At 44.2% G+C, this 19,950-nt stretch overlaps 1 protein-coding gene across 1 annotated transcript in view; it reads left to right on the top strand.

Moving 5' to 3' along the window:
• LOC311499007 (brain-enriched guanylate kinase-associated protein) overlaps positions 1-19,801 on the top strand; it is a 30,630-nt gene extending 10,829 nt beyond the window's left edge. The window contains exons 3-7 of the mRNA XM_084559817.1: positions 7,070-7,231; positions 10,775-10,841; positions 12,260-12,367; positions 14,754-14,834; positions 17,554-19,801. Coding sequence (XP_084415943.1) covers positions 7,070-7,231; positions 10,775-10,841; positions 12,260-12,367; positions 14,754-14,834; positions 17,554-18,966 — 1,831 coding nt within the window. The 3' untranslated portion in view covers positions 18,967-19,801. The remainder of the gene's footprint in view (positions 1-7,069; positions 7,232-10,774; positions 10,842-12,259; positions 12,368-14,753; positions 14,835-17,553) is intronic.
• The last annotated feature ends 149 nt before the right edge of the window (positions 19,802-19,950 follow it).

The following is a 19,950-nucleotide window of genomic DNA, read 5'->3' as shown; positions in this document are numbered from 1 at the left end:
CTTTTTAAAAAAAATTAATTAGAGGGACCTAAGGTTTGATTGCATTTTCTATCTTATTTCAATAATTTTTAAATGTTATTGATATTTCCAAGATTTGACCAAGAACAACATTATTAATTATTGAGCTCCATCGACATACGGACGGCATGAAGCAATTAAACTGTCGCCCATCGCTTCGTAGCTGACAACTGGTTGCTAGTGGCAATGCAGGCTCTGGTTACCTAGGTAACCCCCTTGCATATTTGACCCATCCCCAGATATTTCAGATTCCGATTTATCAGCCAGTTTTCCACAAAGTTGAGATTAGTCCAGCAAAGCCAAAGTCTTTTTCGTACCATCAACGCTACAGCTCACTACATTTCGTCAACGTCTCTAGTCTCTTCCTGTCTTCACGGCATTTACGTCTTATGTGAAACATAAAAAAAACATTCATTTACTTTTAGTTTGGACAGCGATGGCTTTGTGATGCAGTGTTTAAGTTTTAAAGGACCTACAATAATGTTCTGTTTTATAAAAATTAAATCAAGAAGACTGAAGGTGTTAATTAGCGGTGTAGATTAGAGGTGTTGGTGTAATTCTTCTGGGATCTTCTTTCCTTTTCAGTGTTTTTCCAGTGTCATCTTACAGCTTGTTTTGATGTCGGATCCATTTTTTTTATTATTATTAATTTAACAGCACACATCTTCATATATTTGTCTGCTTGTATTCGGGACTCGGCTAACCTCACCTCACCTCTTTCGCTCGTCCTCAAACCCTCCCGGGATGTTGTCGTGATTACACACTCCCCTGTGCCGAGTGCCATCAGCGGCACATGAAATCCGTTCAGCGGGTCATTATCCCCCTGCTGCCGCTAATGATGTTGGTAGTTGGGGTGTAACTACTTAGTTTTGTCTGCTCCCTTGCTAATCAACAATGGGCAAAGGTAGAGCAAAAGACATAAGCCCCCCCCCCACCTCTACCCCCACCCCACACACGCTAGCAGAACAGCACCTTAATTTGAAAGCTGACTTTTATTTCTCTGCGCCGGCTGACTCGTACTGTACATGTGAGCGGACTGAGTGACGGCTGAGGGTTAATCTGAAGGCATACCGGGGCAGATGGTGTCTCATCTTTGCTGTGTTTCTCTGGATGAGTCAGCCACTCGGCTTCCCTCTAATGCTGAGGTCTGGGCCTGTGATAAGGGCTTCTCCTGAGAGCCGGTCTATCTGCAAGGTAGATGCGATCAAGAAGGAGGAATCAGAGAGACACAAGAGGCGAGGGAAAGGAAAGAGAAATTGTGATATTCCGCGGAGAGTTCACACCCACTCGCTTTGCTTTTCCTTCCCGAGCTGGCTAAGCTTGCTTCCTCTTTACTGCATTTTGGCTAAATACCCTGGCTAACACCATCCCCAGAAGCTTCCTGCTTTCCCTTTTCTCCCATTCCGCAACTTTAATGTCCTCCTCCTCCTTTACCTCCTCCCTCTTCCTCTCCTTTTCAATGCTCCGAGTTCCTCTCAAATGTCAGCATGGCACGAGTGGGTGGCAGGCAGCGCCATTTGAACGAGCCCCTTCTAAGGTTTTGCTGCAGTGTGAGGATCGGCTAAAGGGAGACGAAGAAGCAGGAGAGTGAATGAGCGAGGCAGTGTGTGCGCCTGTGTGTGTGTGTGCTGTGTGTTTTCAGTTTGACGGCAGATACCTGGTCTGAGATGTGTCGCTAACAGCCGTGTTGTTCTTGACTTTTGTGCCAGATGAATATTGGTTTATTTCGCTCCTGGGAGAAAGAAAGAGGTTGAACAGGCAGAGCTGATGCCGCAGCATAAACACACACACACACACACACACACACACACACACAGACGCACATGCAGGTACACACTTAGACACGCAAACATATTGCAAGGCAAGTGCGCACCTACATGGAATAATCGCACACATTTCTGAACCTCACGCAAAGACACACACCTGCCAGATCTCACGCACACATTCATCTGGTGAGCTATGACTCAGAAGGGAGCAGCTGGAGTGAAGGCTCCAGTGGCGGCGGTGAGCTGTCACCATCTGGAGGAGTGCATGTCTCCCTGCCTCCTCATCCAGCAGCAGCACAAATCACCTCCCAACAAGCGGGTGTCCATGGATCAACACGTGTCTTTGCAGTCAGCTGTTTTTTTTTTTTTGCACAGTACCTGCAGTTTCTAGGCCCCAAACAGGACGCCTCGCCTCGTCTCGCCTCGCCTTGCCGAGCTACTGCAGTCACATCCCTAGTCTGTCATTGTTTCCTCCCCGGATGGTCAGTCCGGCGCTCGGATCAGAGGAGCTTTGATCAAGCTTTGTCTCTGCCTGTCTCATCTAATAACCGGCACCGTTTATCCACGCTGAAGGCTGCACCTGTGCCACGGACGCCATCACGACGCGGTGGATTGGAGGGACGGAGGAAATGTTTAAACAGGAAGTTTCACACTCTCTTGGCCTTGTCACACTCTTTTCACTCAGACTGGGTGGAAGTGCCAGCTCGTGTCCTTCGTGTTTGGACATGCAGGAGATGAAGACGCTGGGCCGTGTTTGTTTTAGTGGATAAGTCATCCACCGCCACCAGTGACATGAAGTCAGTTTGCATCCCACCAGAAGAACCCAAACGTAGTTAATGAAACCTACAGATATGATGCATTTCCTTTTAATGGACCTGACGGCACATTTTCTACATTAAACGAAGAAATTCTCCACTGTCTTCAACTGAATTTGCAACTGTTTTGGCTGTTTCAAATGTGATACTTTTGTGCTTTTCCCCTTTCCTTCATGGTTTTAAATGGGTGTGACAAATTGCAGTAATCGAAATATAAATTAAGTTGCGACAGCGGTTGTGAGACTGTTGCTCAAACCCACCCCCAAGGTCCTGATGAAGCCGTTTAGTGTGTAAAGTTTTAGGGAGTCAAACTATTAATGGAGGTTTTTTTATATTTATCGTCCCAGGGAAATATGTTTAATCCGAAACCATGTTTTCATGCCGTTTTAACATTAGTTGGGAAACCCAGACTTAAAAAAGAAACAGGTTTTTTGCGAGGAGCTTTGTTTTCATTTCATAAACAATATATATATCCCACACTTCCTGTGGAGCACATATTGCCTCTCCTTCTGTGGATTCCCTCGCTGAACTTTGAAGGATAACCGATAGAAGCCCGTGCTCTTTATTTCTGAAGGACGGAGTCTATAGCTTGACATTTACCACTGATGTCTGAGATAGCTGTACTTTCATTTTCCCTTCCACTGTGCCATTGGTGGAAACAACATCAGTGGAAAAAGTGAAAAACAGTAAAAAAGAAAATCCTCAAAACTCCATTACTGAAGATGGATTATAATCTTTTGAAAGATATTGACCTTCAGACGCGTTTAGTGCGGAGATTAATTCTGCTTAAGTCTTTCTTTTCCCACCAAGGAGAAAGCTGTGGGTATTTTTTTTTTCCTTTAAAATGACTATTAATGTAAAATGTCTGCAGCATCAGCACGGTATTCGAATATCGACTGTGTCCTTCAAACAGGACGCCTTGCTTGAAGCGTAGTTTCTAATAGTTGCCGACCTTGTCTGTTTGCTTTGTTTGGCAGGGTCAACACAGATAGAGCACTCAGTTACTCTGCAGGCCACACTTAGCTGGTCTCCTTTGGGGAAACTAACATACATGCCGGCTCCCTGTGGTCAAGCCCTATAAACACATGAGAAGGAAGGAACACAGACAAACCATGAAAAAGATATACATTGGCAAAACAGCCTTAAAAGTCCCCCGAAATGGTGGCAAACATCCAAAAAAGAGGTAAGAGCGAATCTCTCAGACGCCATCCTTCCATCCGTCCTCGTTTTCTTTATCTGTTTGTCCGTCCATCCGCCCACGAGGTGTCTCCTCTCGCCGTCCAGTGGTGCTAGAGCAGCCTCATCCCGCCTCTCCAAGCCCAGAAGTCATGCTGCCTCGTCATCTCATCTCACTGGAATGAAAACACTCATTATGTCTGACTCAGCTCCTGTTCACAGAGAAGGTCACTAATGGGGGATTTTTTTTATTTATTTTTTCATCCCTGGAGCCACTTCACGTAAACTCATCCTCTACCAAACAACAAACACCTGTATTCCCATGCTAATGCCTGCCAATCAAAAAAACGCAGGCGGAGGTGAGGAGGTGGGGGCTGCCGAGTAATGCACCACTCAAATGCCATCCAGTCAGTTGAGACGTTCATTGAATCGCTCTGTAGGCAGGTATTCTTTACTCACTGACAGAGTTGTAGACGCAGCAGCTTTCACATAAACAATATTTCAGATCCAGTCTGAAGATAACGTTCATAATTACCAAGAGGTGTCTCCTTATTTAGCATTTAGCCTGTTAAATCATTCTTTATGACTGAATGGAGACTGGGCTGAGCTGTTCTGGAGGCAAAAATACTTAAAACACTGAAATGACAAAATTTTAGCTGCTTGCAATGATTGTCAAAATGGAAAAAAAAAAGGATTTTATTTTATATTTTATAGCTGCTAGCTAGAGTGACTTGTTCGAAAATGCAACTTCGGAGCGGAGCGCCGCGTATATCCATATAGTGGGAGTGACTGGGGCACCGAAACGTAGCCTCTAAATAACGCATTATCTGCAGCAAAACTCGTTCATTTCACCAGTATTTTGTTATAATACGCTAGAGCTATTCCCCGTTGAGTCCGGAGTTACCTGTTATCTATTTGTTGTTCTTTGGCCAGCTGTTCCTCTCTCTGCCTCCGCATCCTCCTTTCAACGAGCTCCTCATCCGTATACTCTGGCTCAAAATGGTTAGGACGTCCATCATAAACAAAGTTGTCGTCCACAACCTCATAATCGGAAAAATATTCAGCCATGTTGCAAAAAACTAGCAGTAGCACATTACAGGTAAACAAGCTGACCGGGTACGCGCGGCGCTCAGAGATGACATCATCCAGGTCAGAGCTTAGTAGGTCAATCTAAAGACCCCAGATGATGATAACAGGTAACTCCAGACTCAACGGGGAATAGCACTAGTGTACGATAACAAAATATTGGTGAAATGAATGAGTTTCGCGGCAGATAATGTGTTTTTTAGAGGCTGCGTTCCGGTGCCCCAGTCACTCCCACTATATGGATATACGTGGATCTAAATATCGTTCGAAGGACTCCAAATGACACCAAAGTTATATGGGTGAGTAAATGATCGTATTTTATGCCAGAAATAAGGTCCAGGTTATAAAAAACGGTAGTTCCCATTTAACGTGAAAGACTGGTGTTTGTCTCCCATTTGAAACCAGTTATCGGTGATTGTTTAAACTGTGATTGTGTTAAATATTTTAACAACTGCGTCAAATGTCCTCCGTTTTAAAGTCCCAATGAAACACTTCTCAGAGACATTTGATTGCGTGTGTCCTGTGGAGAAAAAAAAAAAAAAAAACTCCAAAAAAAGCCCCAACTACTTTGATTACCACACGCCCCCAAGTGCAGGATGAGTCATCAACATTTTCAAATTGTTTATCAGTAAATAATAAATAATGTTAAAGTAGATAGTGATGTATAGGTGACCCATAGTAACTGACAGCTCAAATTTGATTTCATGGGGACTTTAACCAACACAATGACCTTTACCTGTGACATTAAAATATGTTATTTCAGGGTAAAGGCTGCTTTAGACTGAACAGATCAGCATAAATCCTCTTACAGTGGAAAGTAGCGGCTACAAAACCTTTGACACTGTCGTACAAAACATCTCGTCTCTGTCTTTTATCAGTAAATATAAAGTTTCACTAACTTTAATCGAGTATCATTCGCCGCTTAAATATAGTTACACTCAAGGCTCACTTTGAATCACGATGTTCAGTTCAGTTCTAGGAATTATATTCACTGACTATTTCATTCATTTTTTATTTCTGCCTCAGCTAAGTGTGCACAGGAACAGAGCGCCTTCGCAATAAAAACACTTCTGGCAGATCAGGAAATGGGCTTGTAAGACAAGTGAAGTCATGTGGAATATCTTTTCAGCGGGAAGTCTTTTTGCCTCCGGAGGAGCTCTGTCTCCATGAATCTACAGCACACTTTTGTTACCTGCATTAAAACTATTGAGAAACTGATGGCAAAGAAACTGAAGTTCAGTATGAACTCTGGATTGACCCGGTCTACTTTTCATCCGAATGATTGCAGGAATATTATCATGCTTGCTAATTAGATGGAAACTAGGTGATACGTCTACTTAGTGACCTGAAAAGATCATTGAAAGGAACCTAATCCCATTTTTTCCTCCCCGTGTCTCTCTCTGTATGATCTCGTTAAAAGACAGAAAAAGAGACAAAGAGAGGAAGTGAAAAGAGCGACCACATCTCCATCCACTCTGTGCTATCTGTTATCTGGCTGCAGATAGAGTCATTACCCTCCCTCCCTCCATCTGTCCGTCAATACAAGGTCCATTAAGCCTAGCCGCGCACGCTCAGATCCATCACGGCAACAGACATTTCCTCTTTTCCTACTCACACTTGCCCTTTTATTAGATTGAAGCCCAGGTAATGCACATACTCTAAAAATAGTCATCATTGTGCTGTCTCACTGAATTGCATGTGGGGGATATCGCTGTTTCGTAAATCTGAGCCTTCAGGGTCTATTCATGTGATGTATTGGAGTTCATTGGCTCATATTTCATCACAGATTACACCCTCTTTTCTTTTCTTTTTTTTTTTTTTTTGTCGGTGGGACCAATCTCACTAGGTGATTGGGTTTCTCTGATGTGCTGCAGAGCTTTAATACCAAAAAAGAAAACACATCTAATGCTCAAAGGTGTAATGTCTTAGAAAGCTCTAGACTCTTGCTCAGCCCTGCCTGAGATTCTTAATTAGAGATCAGTGTTTTGGTTCCAGGTTTTCTTCATACAAAGCACTTTTGTAAACAACTTTTCCGCCTCTATCATCCTGTTATGATGTTCTCATCACAGCTGCATGGCCATTCAGGGGTGCATTAAAAAGATATGCAGACCCGTACAAGTCCATTTAGATGAGCGTACAGCCAAGTTGCAAGCTTGTTTCCCTCCATCATACGATTTCTCTCTGTGTGTGTGTGTCTATTATGTGTAGCTCGTTGCTGGAGCAGAAGGAGGACTTACGGAAGAGGCTTTCCTACACAACACACAAGCTGGAGCTGCTGCAGAGCGAATTTGACTCCACGCGGCAGTACCTGGAGACGGAGCTGCGCCGAGCACAGGAGGAGCTGGACAAGTTTACTGATAAACTGCGCAGGTATGCCCAGAGTACTTGCTGCACAACACTCAGGATATAAAAGGGGGGAGAAGATGATTGCTCTGTGGCACAGAAGATTTGAGTTTGAAATTATTTTCTTTTCTCCCGTTGTAGCAAAGGAAACACAAGCAGAGAGAAGAAATGACAATAATAGTAGATGTGGAGACAAAAATATTAAAAATATCATGAAAAAACATAGTCTCAATATGGGTGTCAGTTGCAGCAGAAAGCTCAAAAAAACTTTATCAGTGGATCTTTTTGCTAAAGTATTGAAATAAAAGCAAAATTACCCAATGTAAAATACAGTCAGTCTTATATTAAACATACACAGGTATTGATAAGAACTATAAATATAATTATAGCTGTCATATAAATGTAGTTTAGTTAAAAGTGCATCTCTCAAATGTGATGAACTAGCTGTATAAAGTATCTTATTATTGTTTTTTAGTATGTAAAAGAGGTATATTTTTGTAACCTAAATCCAAACCCATATCCAGGAAATGTTAATTCACCGATGACATAGTGACAAATATAGTTCAGTCACACAAATAAATAGATATTCAAACAAAAAAAAAGGTCCAAATGGCTACGAGTCTAAAGTAATCCAAAGGGATTAGACGTTCGAGTTTTAAAACCATCTTTTTCACACTATTTCTATTTCTGCAAAGTGCCGCACTGAACTTTTCAAATTCAACATTTACCCATGGGTGTCCAACAGTTAGCAAGCCTGGAGTTCTGGTCCACTGAACAGAAACTTTGAAACCGAGGAAATGAAATGAAATATTGTGGGTTTTAGAAAGAGAGAGACCCTTATAGCGCCATATGAAAGGATTAAGCACGGGCACGGTTGGGTTTTCCAATCATGTAAAGAGTAATACAGTATAAATAAAACTACATACAAATTTTGTTTCCTTTTTATTTAGCATCAGATTATGAAAGAAGACTTCCCTGAAATCCTAAGGAAGTATGTATCAGTGCACAAATACTGAGAAAAGGGAAGTGGATTCAGGAAAATATGGGTTCTTGTAAATTAAAGACAGCTGTTTTAGGAGTCAAACACAATTTTTTAAAAAACACATTTAATTTATGACAATTTAATTTGCAAAAACATATTTAAAAAGAAACAAAACCATATGGCCCAAGAGTAGCGCCTTGTGGTACGCCATAAAAATCCCTCATAATTAAAGAATGTGATTTTGATTATTATATATATATATAATGTTGCGTGTTTGATCATATGAATACACAAGTCACAACATAGAACTTCATTTAGACTGAGGTATGTACTAACCTGGAGTTTTTAATGAATTAGATAAAATCAGGAAGCAGTTTTGGCTGATCAGGACATCATCAGTCAAGAACATGCACCCGCCGAAGACATTTGCCAGTAGAGGTGCATATAGGTGTAACAAGCTGTTTAATATAGCTGATACACTTCTGCAGCGTTGGCAGGGAGCTGTAGGATGCACAACACTACGAATAACTGAAGGTGTAGTGGCCATCATCACAAAATGGCACCTAACACAATTTGCTATTTGGCTCAGAGATGGGGGTTCATGAAAAAAAAACTATTGCTCACAGAACAGCTCAAAAAGGCAAGATTAAACTTTGCCAAAGAGTATGAGAACACATCAGATGGATATTGGCAGCATGCTTTTCAGTCAGACGAAAGCAAAATAAATTTGTGTGGATCAGATGAGGTCCGGCGTGTTTGGCTTGGAGCTGGCCAAGATGACCAATGACTATAGAGTGCAATTTGTTAAAAAAAACATGGAGGTGGATGTTTGCTGATACGGAGGTGCATGAATGAAAAACCTGTATAGCGGAGATGACTTTTACAGATGAAGCTATGAAGGCAAATATGTCCCCAGATACTGACTCCCAATCTCAAGAAGGTTTACAGGAGGGGAATTTTCGACGGACAAGATTTGAGACCATTTAGTGGCATTAACTGCTGTATATGCAAAGTTACATCCATCTGCTGAAGGGGGAAAAAAAGTTTCTAGTTCTCCACTTAAAGCTTAGTTGAAGTGGGCGGGCATGTGAAGTGATTTTGTGAAGCAAATCAGGCTCCGATTATACAAATGCGCTGTAGAAAGATGGAACCTCCTCTGCACATACATGAGAGTGTAATTTCCAGTAAAGTAGGAAAAAACGGTGAACTTGAAAACGATGCACAATACAAGATGTGAGAAGATTTCTGACAGGATATTTGAACAGTTTTTGTTGAGAGACAATTATTATTATTCACGGAGATGTGGTTTGGGACCATCAATATATGCAGACGATTGGTAAAACAAGTGGTGCAATGCAGGATCTCCTAATCCTTGGCAGTTTTATTTATTAGGTCAAACTGCAATGGTGTCACATGTCAAGATATTAGCTACACCGATCAGGCATAACATTATGACCAATGGAGAAGTAAATAACATTGACCATCTTGTGACAATGCAATGTTCTGCTGGGAAACTTTTGGACTTAGCATTGATGTGGATGTTAATTAGACATGTAGCACCCACCTAAACGAGACGAGGTACCCCCAACCCATAGCAATGACACTCCTTGATGGCAGCAGCTACCCCGCACAGGATGCAGGACACAGACACACACACAAAAACTTTTTAGGAACTAAAAAAAAAACAAAAAAAACATGAGGAACAGCACAAGGTGTTGACCTGGCCTCCAAATTCACTAGATCCCAAACTGATCAAGTATCTGTGGGATGATCCACTGTGGCCCCTCCCCTTAACTCATAGGACCCAAAGACCCTAACAACATCCTGTTACCAGACACCACAGGACACCCTCAGAAGGACCATGTCCATTCTCTGATGAGTCATAACTGTTCTGGAGACACAAGGGAGACCTACACAATATTAGGAATATGGTCATAATGTTATGCCTGATCGGTGTATTTGTATTTTTAAGAGCCTCCTGCGTGTGTCCTCCGAACTTTGTTGTCTTGTCCACTTTCCCCACTTCAATTTCTCTTCTCCTCCGCTGCTTCTCCAAGCCCAACAGCCAATCAGGGTGGTCTCTATCACCGACTCACTCTGCTGGCGAGTCAACGTGCTGAATCGGCTGGAAAGCTGCTGACAGTGGTCTCTCTAGTGCCAAAAGACTAAGGTCACAGACTCTAACCGATGGCTCGACACCGGCAAATGGCTCATCGCCGGCTTGGTGTGCCACAGCCCTTAAAATGAAATGATTAAGACTGCCAGATCAACCAAAGAGTAATGAAATACTTCGAACTCATAGGGAGTGGGTGATGTTATTTGAAGGCAGACAGGTACTGCACCTGTCTGCCTTCTGGATTACAATTAATAGAGCAAATGTCCCTCCATTATCATATCACCTCAGCGAGATATTTAAAATGACTCTTATAAGATGGATAACTTTGATTTAGCTCTGACTCGTACACTGCTGAGTCTGCATATTTATCCATTTGCAGTTCGGAGAGGTCCCCGGCTGCTACTGTAAACACACCGCATGTAAAAGCTATTACCTGCAAGCGAGCAACGTCTTTTGCTGTGTCCTTTTTTAGAATACAAAGCGGCTACTCGGCGCTGCAGAGGATCAACCAGGATCTGGAGGAGAAGATCCACAGAAATGTAAGAGTCTGTGTTTGTGTGTTTCCTGCTCCCACGCATGAAAAACTCTCCTGATTGTGGTCAAGTACCCGAAGACAGAGAAGCGAGATATGCATGTAAGCAAGTCACGGGGGTTTAGAGATGGCACTGAACACTCTTTGAGAGCCACTTTGAATATGAATGCCATCGCTGTTGGTACCACTGACGTTAATTAGGGCCTATTACAATTGGCTGTCCTCCTTCCAGTGGCAGAGTGATCGCACACCCATTGTTCCTCAGTGCACCCGCACCTCACTTCATTTGTCAGACATTGCTTTTGCCGGTGGAAAGATACAATTAACCAGTCTTCCTGAGAACGCTCAATGACCATCAGGTGTCTCCGCTGTTGAATAGACAGCCGAGAAAGCTCGACGAGTGCGTTTGTTACAGCACAACATAATAATCATCACGGCTGCTGTGATTACAATGTGAGATAGCAGGTACAGATAATAAGGAGCTGAAGGTCATCCAGCTTTTTTTGTGTGTGTGTGTAAAGAAAATTCGTCATTTTAAAAATAAAGGCCAACTGCTTTATTTTCCCCCCACTATGAAGCGTTCTCATCAGCTGTTATTGATGCATCTCACGTATAGACTCCTCAAGGGTGAGAGAGGTGCTGAGTCTCTCTGTAATCGTAAAGCTTGTTTACTCCTGAGGTGCCACAAACCCATCTGACCCCTCGGCCCCGCACGACTGCCGAGAACGTAATTACAAGACAGATAAACACAGCGATGCACTGTGAGCGTCTCTGCCTTTACTTGCATAGTTTTCCACAAATCTTTGGCACACCGAAACCACAAGAAAACATATGGATTACAGCTCAGACTGCTCTCTGATCACTAAGAAAAACACAGCAGAAAGTGATGCTTTGCAACAATGAAATCTATATTCTTGACCTGAATACATATGCTGAGAACAGACAGCTCATGCGCTACATACAGATATGCATAGCCTGTATAAAAACAGGCAGCAACTCAGCACCATCGAGAGGATTTAATGGTACTCCACAGCGTGTTGTAAAATGGGACAGCGTAACTCTGATGTGGGCAGATTATTAGAGTGATCTCTCTGATTAATTGAACACACTGAATTGGATTATTATTTTTTTTGTATATCTCGCTACCATTTAAACCGCGTAGTGCATCTTCAGATCTATTGTGCGTCTACTTTTAGTTTTCCATTCCATTTACAAATTTATCAAGATCCATATTTAGACTGGAAAAAGCTCAGTTGCTCTTTAAAGGCTTTGCGTCTTTCCCGTAGACGTATTCTTTCTTCATTAGGAAAAGCACATTACGGAAAAGAAAAATCCAGTTATTTGACACAGCTAAAGGCATGTTTTTAAATGTAGTCATTTTGTTTTTCCATGCTTTCTCTTAAACTCCTGCTTTGCTGCCAACAGTCGCAGCACCATGACGATGAAAAGCGAGCCCTGAGCAGAGAGATCATCGTCCTCAACAACCACCTGATGGAGGCAAAGCTCACCATCGAGAAGCTACAAGAAGACAATGTAAGGAAGAGTCCAGTGAACATCGCACTGCTCAACACTGCCTCAACATTAAAGGGGAATTACCGTTTTTTACAACCTGGACCTTATTTCTGGCATAAAATACGATCATTTACTCACCCATATAACTTTGGTGTCATTTGGAGTCGTTTGGAAGATATTTAGAGCCAGCGGCTCATATATCCATATAGTGGGAGTGCCGCGAAACTCGTTCATTTCACCAATATTTTGTTATGATACGCTGGTGCTATTCCCCGTTGAATCCGGAGTTACCTGTTATCTATTCACTGACGTGCAGCGGTTTGTTGTTTTTTGGCCACTGTTCCTCTCTCTGCTTCCGCATCCTCCTTTCAACAAGCTCCTCATCCGTATACTCTGGTTAAAAACAGTAAGGACGTCCATCATAAACAAAGTTGTCGTCCACAACCTCAGAATCGGAAAAATATTCAGCCATGTTGCAAAAAACTAGCAGTAGCAAATTACAGGTAAACAAGCCGACAGCGGGTGCGCGTGGTGCTCAGAGATGACATCATCCAGGTCAGAGGTTAGTCGGTCAATCTACAGACACAAGGAAGAGTCCAGTGAATATCGCACTGCTCAACATGATGATAACAGGTAAATCCGGACTCAACGGGGAATAGCACTAGCGTATTATAACAAAATATTGGTGAAATGAACGAGTTTCACGGCAGATAATGTGTTATTTAGAGGCTGCGTTTCGGTGCCCCAGTCACTCCCACTATATGGACATACGCGGATGTAAATATCGTAAATATCGTCTGAATGACTCCAAATGACACCAAAGTTATATGGATGAGTAAACGATCATATTTTATGCCAGAAATAAGGTCCAGGTTGTAAAAAATGGTAATTCCCCTTTAACGGGATAGTTTAGTTTATTAGAAGAAGGTTTGCATGAGGTATGAAGTCAGTGAAGACCCGTGCGCAGTTTGTAAAATCAGAGAGGAGTGCAAGCGAAGTAATGAGCCGCTGTGGATGGGATCTCCCGCAATATGTATTTTAGCCACTCGCAGTGGCTGTATGGCATATTTATATGAGCCTCGGTGGACCTTTCTGTCAGTCTTTTCCTACAAGGAACGGAAGCCATCATATCCATGTCTTCAAAGCCAACCGACTCCACGACAAAAACAGTAATTTTACCTTGTCAAACACGAGAGGTGCTTGTCTCACCTCGCCTCGGTTTTTATTGTGTGACTTTGGGGTGTCAACATGCCTGCTTGGATTGGAGTGAACGTCTTAAAACATCAAAGTCACACAGAAATAAACCGGCACCTCTCGTGTTTTGTCAAAGTAAAATTACTTTTTTTGCTGTTGTCTTCTTAACAGCAGGTGCTGGTGCTGCATTCATGTTCAACCAATCAGTTTGCAATCATTCAAGGTTTCCGTTATTCTACAAAGGTACCTACCATGATGTGGGAGCTAAAGTCAGGGCTCTTAGGACTGCACTCATTCCTGCAGTTCTTCAGCTCCTGCAGTGCGGAAACACATGAAAAGTTCTTTCTATGAACCCTGAAAAAAATGTCCCTGTGGTCAGAAAGCACATTTAAAAGGACTCTCGTCCTGTGTTCACGCTACGAGCAACAAAGGTTACAAAGCAGCCAAGCGAGGTCAGCTACAGTGTCGGTGCAGCAGCTCAAATGCTCTTGGATTTCCTCGTCTCCTTAAAAGTTAAACAAACACATTTGATTTATATCAATTCATGACACTGGCTTGCATTGATATGACTTGTTGCTCTGTGCTGCTATCACACCAGCGGCGATAGAGCGACTGTCTACAAATCATTTTTATTTTCGATGGCTTTTTTCAACCGTTCAATGACGCTTTAATCTATCAGATTTAACGGTCTTGCCGACAATGTCCCTGGCCTCTCTGATCATGTCGTAGCTTTTGCAGCTCGTAGTGTGAACGCAGCATTGTTGTGAACACAGCATTAGGCAATGAGGCATGAATCCGCTTCTCAAATGTTACACATTTTAATAAACAGATAGAGGATAGTAGCCCAGACTAAAGGGATTATTCTGCAAAACTCCTCTGGTCGGTATTCTGCGAAGCTTGTCGCAGCATATTTCACCGCATGTTAATTTGTTCAGTGAACTCGAGTTATTAAAACAACATGAAATTGTAAAGTATGGTAGTGAGACACAATGAGTTTACAGAAAGAGAAGGTAGAAATGATGGCAGCCAAACTGATGAGCAAATTGCTTTTAATGTAACGCAGCACAAAAGGAACAAAAAGGTGTGTCGCCATGATAGATACAGGTGATTTTATTTGCAGATATAAATGGTTTAGTCATATTTTCTGAACAAGAAAAGCAAGTTTTAGGTAGAAGTAAAAGAAATATCACAAATCTTTGATGTTCCTCCACAGGACCTTTACAGAAAGGACTGTAACCTGGCCGCTCAGCTTCTCCAGTGCAACAAGTCTCTTTACAGGGCCCAGCTCTCCGAGGTGAGGCCCACACTCACTTTTACAAGCTTCCGAATCTCCACTTACATCCTCCGCTCTTTTACCCTTTCCGACGCACGTTTGTGCTCGTTTAATCTGGGTTCTAGTCAATTTAAACAGAATACACCAAAATCCGCCAAGGTCACTCGCGACCAGGAGCAAGAGCCGTGAGAGCTTCGGGCTTTTTGCGCTGACATTTGTGAACCAGAAAAGAGGAAAACCAATAATTGTTCAATTCAGCAGCGGTCGTCTCGTGGAGAAGAGGGAAGGCTTTTGGTGGAATCGCTGTGCTAAAATGGAGAGGTGCGAGTGAGGTGTTTCTTGAGTAGCGCTAGGCTGAAATTTCAGAATTTGCTGTCTCGACTGTAACGGGAAGGTCATCTTGCCTTTGTGAGCGAGAAAAAGATAAGAGACAAGACTCTGTGGAGCGGTGCAGGAAGGACGGAGACTGAAGAATTAAAGCTGGGTGATTTTTTTTTTTTAGCTAAATAACCTACAACCTGAGAGACATGAAAGAGGCACGGGTTCAAATAAGAGGTTTATTGAAAAAGATACAGTCTATTTGAACACCATTCAGCCAGAACATTATGACTGGTCATGTGAATAACATATGTTATCTTCTTATGATGGACACCTTCCACATGCCCAGTCAGTTACAACACAGGATGCGTCACAGCTTCTTGTATATGGAGCTGTGTAGCCTCTGACCAGTCAGGGTGCCCTTGTTGTCCCCTGTCCACTGCTGAAAGCCCCTACAATGGGCGCGTGAGCATCTCTGAAGCAATGGAAAGGAGGTGGCCTGGTCTGATGGATTACGTTTTCTTCTTCCTGGATTCAAGAAACACCTCCTGGTTGTTGCCATGGAGGTGTGCTCGGTCTGCAGCAGTGTTCAGGTGATGGTACTTATTACATTGTAATGTTGAGGCTGATCGGTGCATGTTATCATGTGCATTGTTAACCGGTAACACTGAAGGCCATAGACACTGATTTGGCTCTGTGTGGATTACGTTTGTGTCATTAAAGTGTAACTGTTACGAAGCATTTCAACAGTTTCAAGCTCAGTTTCAATGATGCATTTAATGTACGTCAAACAAGAAAACAAGTGCATTTCTGCAACTGTGCTTTTGTCCAAATGGAGTTCCTCTTGGCGGCGAACCGAAGTCACACAAAGACTTGAACCTGAGCGGTAACAGCTGCACATACGGTCGATCTATATGACTCCTCTGTTTGTATTGATGAGCGTTTCCATGCCAGGCCAGCTTGCGCCACTTTCTGCTGCGTCAGCCGTGGGCCTCGTGCCCATGTGACAATTTTATAGCTGGCAAGTATCCACGGGTTTAAAGTACGCCTCTCCGCGTTTTACCCGTATGGACTGAACGGAAATGTCAATGCAAACTGCGTTAGGTTAAGTAAGGCTAATAAAATACCCCTTCCCCTTGAACATGGACAGAGCCACCGACGCTGTATAGGGTCTATCATAAAGTGCAAATACCGCAGGCTCACTGCCAAATGTGGGTCAGAGGCTATACATGCACTCCCTTCATGTCCGCTGCCGTTCTGACGCTCCTGCCGGGTGGGGGCTAATCGAAAGCATATTGATAAATGGTGGTTGCAGCATTTTGAGAAGTGCAGTGGCTCTTCAGCGCCGACTGAAGCGCTTCAGTCGTTTGTTTTTGCTGCAAAACAAGCAGGGAGAGGGAGTGAAACGACCGGGGTCGGATTTACAAGCGCCACATAATAGCTAATTGTGATCAAAACGAGCCCCAAATGAATAAAAAAAGAAGAGGATGTGTGGACGGCAATTAAGCGGCATTTAGTTTGGTCCGAGTTGTAATAAAACTGTTATGATAAAAACGTCTTTTCATGTTCTCCGCAGTGTTTGTCTCTTCTCTATCTACAAAGTTATAATAAGCTCGCCTTTCATTGCCAATTAGGAACAACTGACTAGATTCCTGCTGATGATGTGCTGCAGTTAGCTCGCTGCTTGTTGCTATGGAGAAGGTACAGATAGTGGATGGAGGCTTCTTTACTGAGAGACGCTTGAAATAGGAGAGCGTCTTTCATTTCAAGGGAAGGCGACTGAGTTTGAATTCATCATCGCACACGTTCTCCTGTCATGTTGAGGCTCTGAAAGTCTGACTGAGAGTCGTGGAGACGATTGTTGTAGTCAGGGCGGGTAAATGCAAATGACTATGTTGTGGCGTTATAGTCACAGCCACACGTACTGCAGGGTACAGGGACCACGCATTCAATAAACCATATATCATATACCAAGGTTTAAAAGTTTTTGTTTTCCCAGATTGTGGGTCTGCTGCCACGCTGTGACGACGCCACGCTAGCAAAACAAAAAGTTTTTATATAGACGCTTGGAAGGTTTCGCAATTATACGACCACCTCTGACACAACAGAAATGTCATGTTTGTTGTTGAAAGTGTCCCGCGGCGCTTTACAGGAGGGTCTCTCCGATAATGGGACTTTATTTGCTCAGTGTGACATTCAAGAAACCGTAATCTCTTTAATTGTTGTTTAAAAGAGGCTAAACGTAGACAGTCTAATTGATCTTTATGATTACAATGACTATGGTTTTGTAGTAAAAAGTCAACAGAGTTAAAGAAACAGTTTACACTGAGCAGAATAAGGGCATGAGGATTGTTTTCTTCTTGCGTCAACACATTTATCACACGTGTTTCCCCGGCCTTCTCTTTTTCTCTCACTCGTCTAGCTGCCTGCTGACTTTCAGGAGCGGCTCACCATGCACCTGGAGGACACTCCGCTCTGTCACACCTACTCCGACTCGGTGCCAGCCTCCCTCATAGGCAAAGTGCTCGAGAAGCCGGACGAGGCCTGCAGCAGCAGCCAGGCCTCTCGCTCCCCTAGCCCGCAGGCACAGGACCACGCTTTTATTTTGGAGAGCTTGGGCCCTGGAGAGCGCCTGGGGCTCCGTGCAGCCTACAAATCTGACCTGTACAGCAGCGACACGGCTCTGTACTGCCCCGATGACCGCCACCGGGAGCGCAGGCCGAGCATGGATCTCCACGGTCAGAGGAAGCTGCTGTACGGACCCCAGAACTCCACCGACAGCAACCCGGAGGAGGGTTCCATGGGGCTGACGGCTGGCTTCTCCCAGGAGCACTTTGCCAAGTTTCCGGCCACTCTGGGTGGAGGCTCCAGCTCCTACTCCAGCTTCAGTGGAGGTGGGTCTGAGGACAAAGGCAACGGGCCGCCCAGCAGTGCAGCTTCCTCCCCGCGTCATCACTCCCTCTACATGGAGTGGAGAGATGCAGGGGACTATGAGAGAAAGAGTGACTCATCCTGGGAGAGGGACAGTCCAAGGGGCTTTGCCAACGCTCATCCCTTCCAGCAGACGGAGCTGAGCCACCACCAGAACGGCAGCTCGCCTGTCTACAGCCGCACCATGTCCTCCTGTTTCAGTGAGCCCTATGAGCCGCTCCCTCCATCCTCCTCCCCAAGTGTCGCCTACGGAGACAGCCGTCGGGGCAGCACATTAGCCCCTGAGGAGGAGGAGCTGATCGGTCGATGGAGGCAACTCAGTGTGGAGGACTTAAGTGCTCACAGCTACCGCAGCCCCGGCCGGGCCTCACCTTACAGCTTCTCAGAGCAGCACTTCTCCGTCCGCCCCGCTAAGATCCGGCTCGGACCGCTTTACAGCAGTTTCCAGGAAGGGGCTGACTACTACCATCACGGAGTGAGTGTCATGGACCCGGTGTGGGTAGGTGCCAGCCCCAGCCCCGAATGCAGCCCAGGGCTGCGGCCGGCACACAGCCAAGCCCACCTGTACCGAGCTGAGGACAGCCAGGGGTCAGAGCACAGCCTCTACCACTCAGGGAGCTCCAAAGAGAGAGAAGGCAACGTGGCAGCAGGGGGCCAGAGCACGGATTACGTGGACCCCAGCCCCAACAGCTCCACTGAGTCTCTCAACCAGAGGTCCCTGGAGATGGCGGCAGAGCTGCAGCACTATCAAGTGGAGATGCACAACCTGCCTCCACAGGTGAGCCAGTCGCCACCACCGGCTCCGCCCCCTCCTCCTCCGTACAACCAAACATTCGGCTCCCTGGGTCTTTCCAGGAAGGACAGTCTGACTAAGGCCCAGCTTTACGGGACACTTCTGAACTGAAGGACTCTACAATCAGGTTCAATCTTTGATAAGGTAGTAGACGCAAAGCCCCTGGCGTGTTCAGCTACACCTTCTGTTAGCGCGACCATTTTTAATAGAAGATGGTCCAAACGGGAGCCAGGAGCCGAATAAATCACAAACATGTAACTATTGATGGTTTGAAGGCGCTAATTGTGCGGCAGCGTATGGAAACCGTTTACATTGTCCAGAGGAAGTAAGTCATAGTAAGAGCTGAAGTTTGTAAAGAGGCAGAGAGGAGCTAAAAGCTAAAAAAGCAGCTCTTCAAATCTGTAATAATGTTTATGTATTTAAATAACGAATGTACAAATATATACTAAGTCCAAATTGAGTGATATATTTTGTATGTAGCTGTTAGCGAGAAATACATCCGACACAATCAAACCAATCTAATCATGGAGCTTGTATATAAATTAAAAACTGCCAATGCTATATTTGAGGTATTTTAATTGGCCCCGTGACATTAACTGCGTTTCGTTTCATTTTGACCCGGCTGAAACGGCGCCGGCCTTGTGGAGTTTCACAGAAATAGAAACAAACGAGTCCCTGAAAACGAACGACGAGAAACCTACTTTTTGTTCTTAACTGACAGTATCGATGGGTGTGTTTTTATTGTTATCGATGGAGCGTTTTGAGATGTAAACGTCTGTCTTAGCAGTCGGTATTTCTTTATTCCCGCCCTTCTACAGTATATCCTTTCAGAGAGGTTTTCCTGCCCCCCTTTCTACCTCAAATTTGGATGCCCACATCCCACCAGGCCACTGTAACCCCCGTTTCTTTGACGACGATGCATGTTTATATATTTTGGTTGTTTTGTTCGCCTAATAAAGCACAAATTACACATAGAAGCTGCCAGCCTTCCTTTAATGCTTGCACGATGTGGGGATGTGATGTGAAGGAGTGCGGTCACGTGCGGTCAGATAATTACACGTCTGCCGTTAAGTCCTCTGAGACGAGAGGCCGAAC

Source organism: Chelon labrosus, assembly GCF_963514085.1.
Source record: "Chelon labrosus genome assembly, chromosome: 14".
NCBI classification, from domain to species: domain Eukaryota; kingdom Metazoa; phylum Chordata; class Actinopteri; order Mugiliformes; family Mugilidae; genus Chelon; species Chelon labrosus.
Note: the sequence above shows the minus strand (reverse complement) of the source record. Positions and strands in the feature narration are given on the sequence as shown.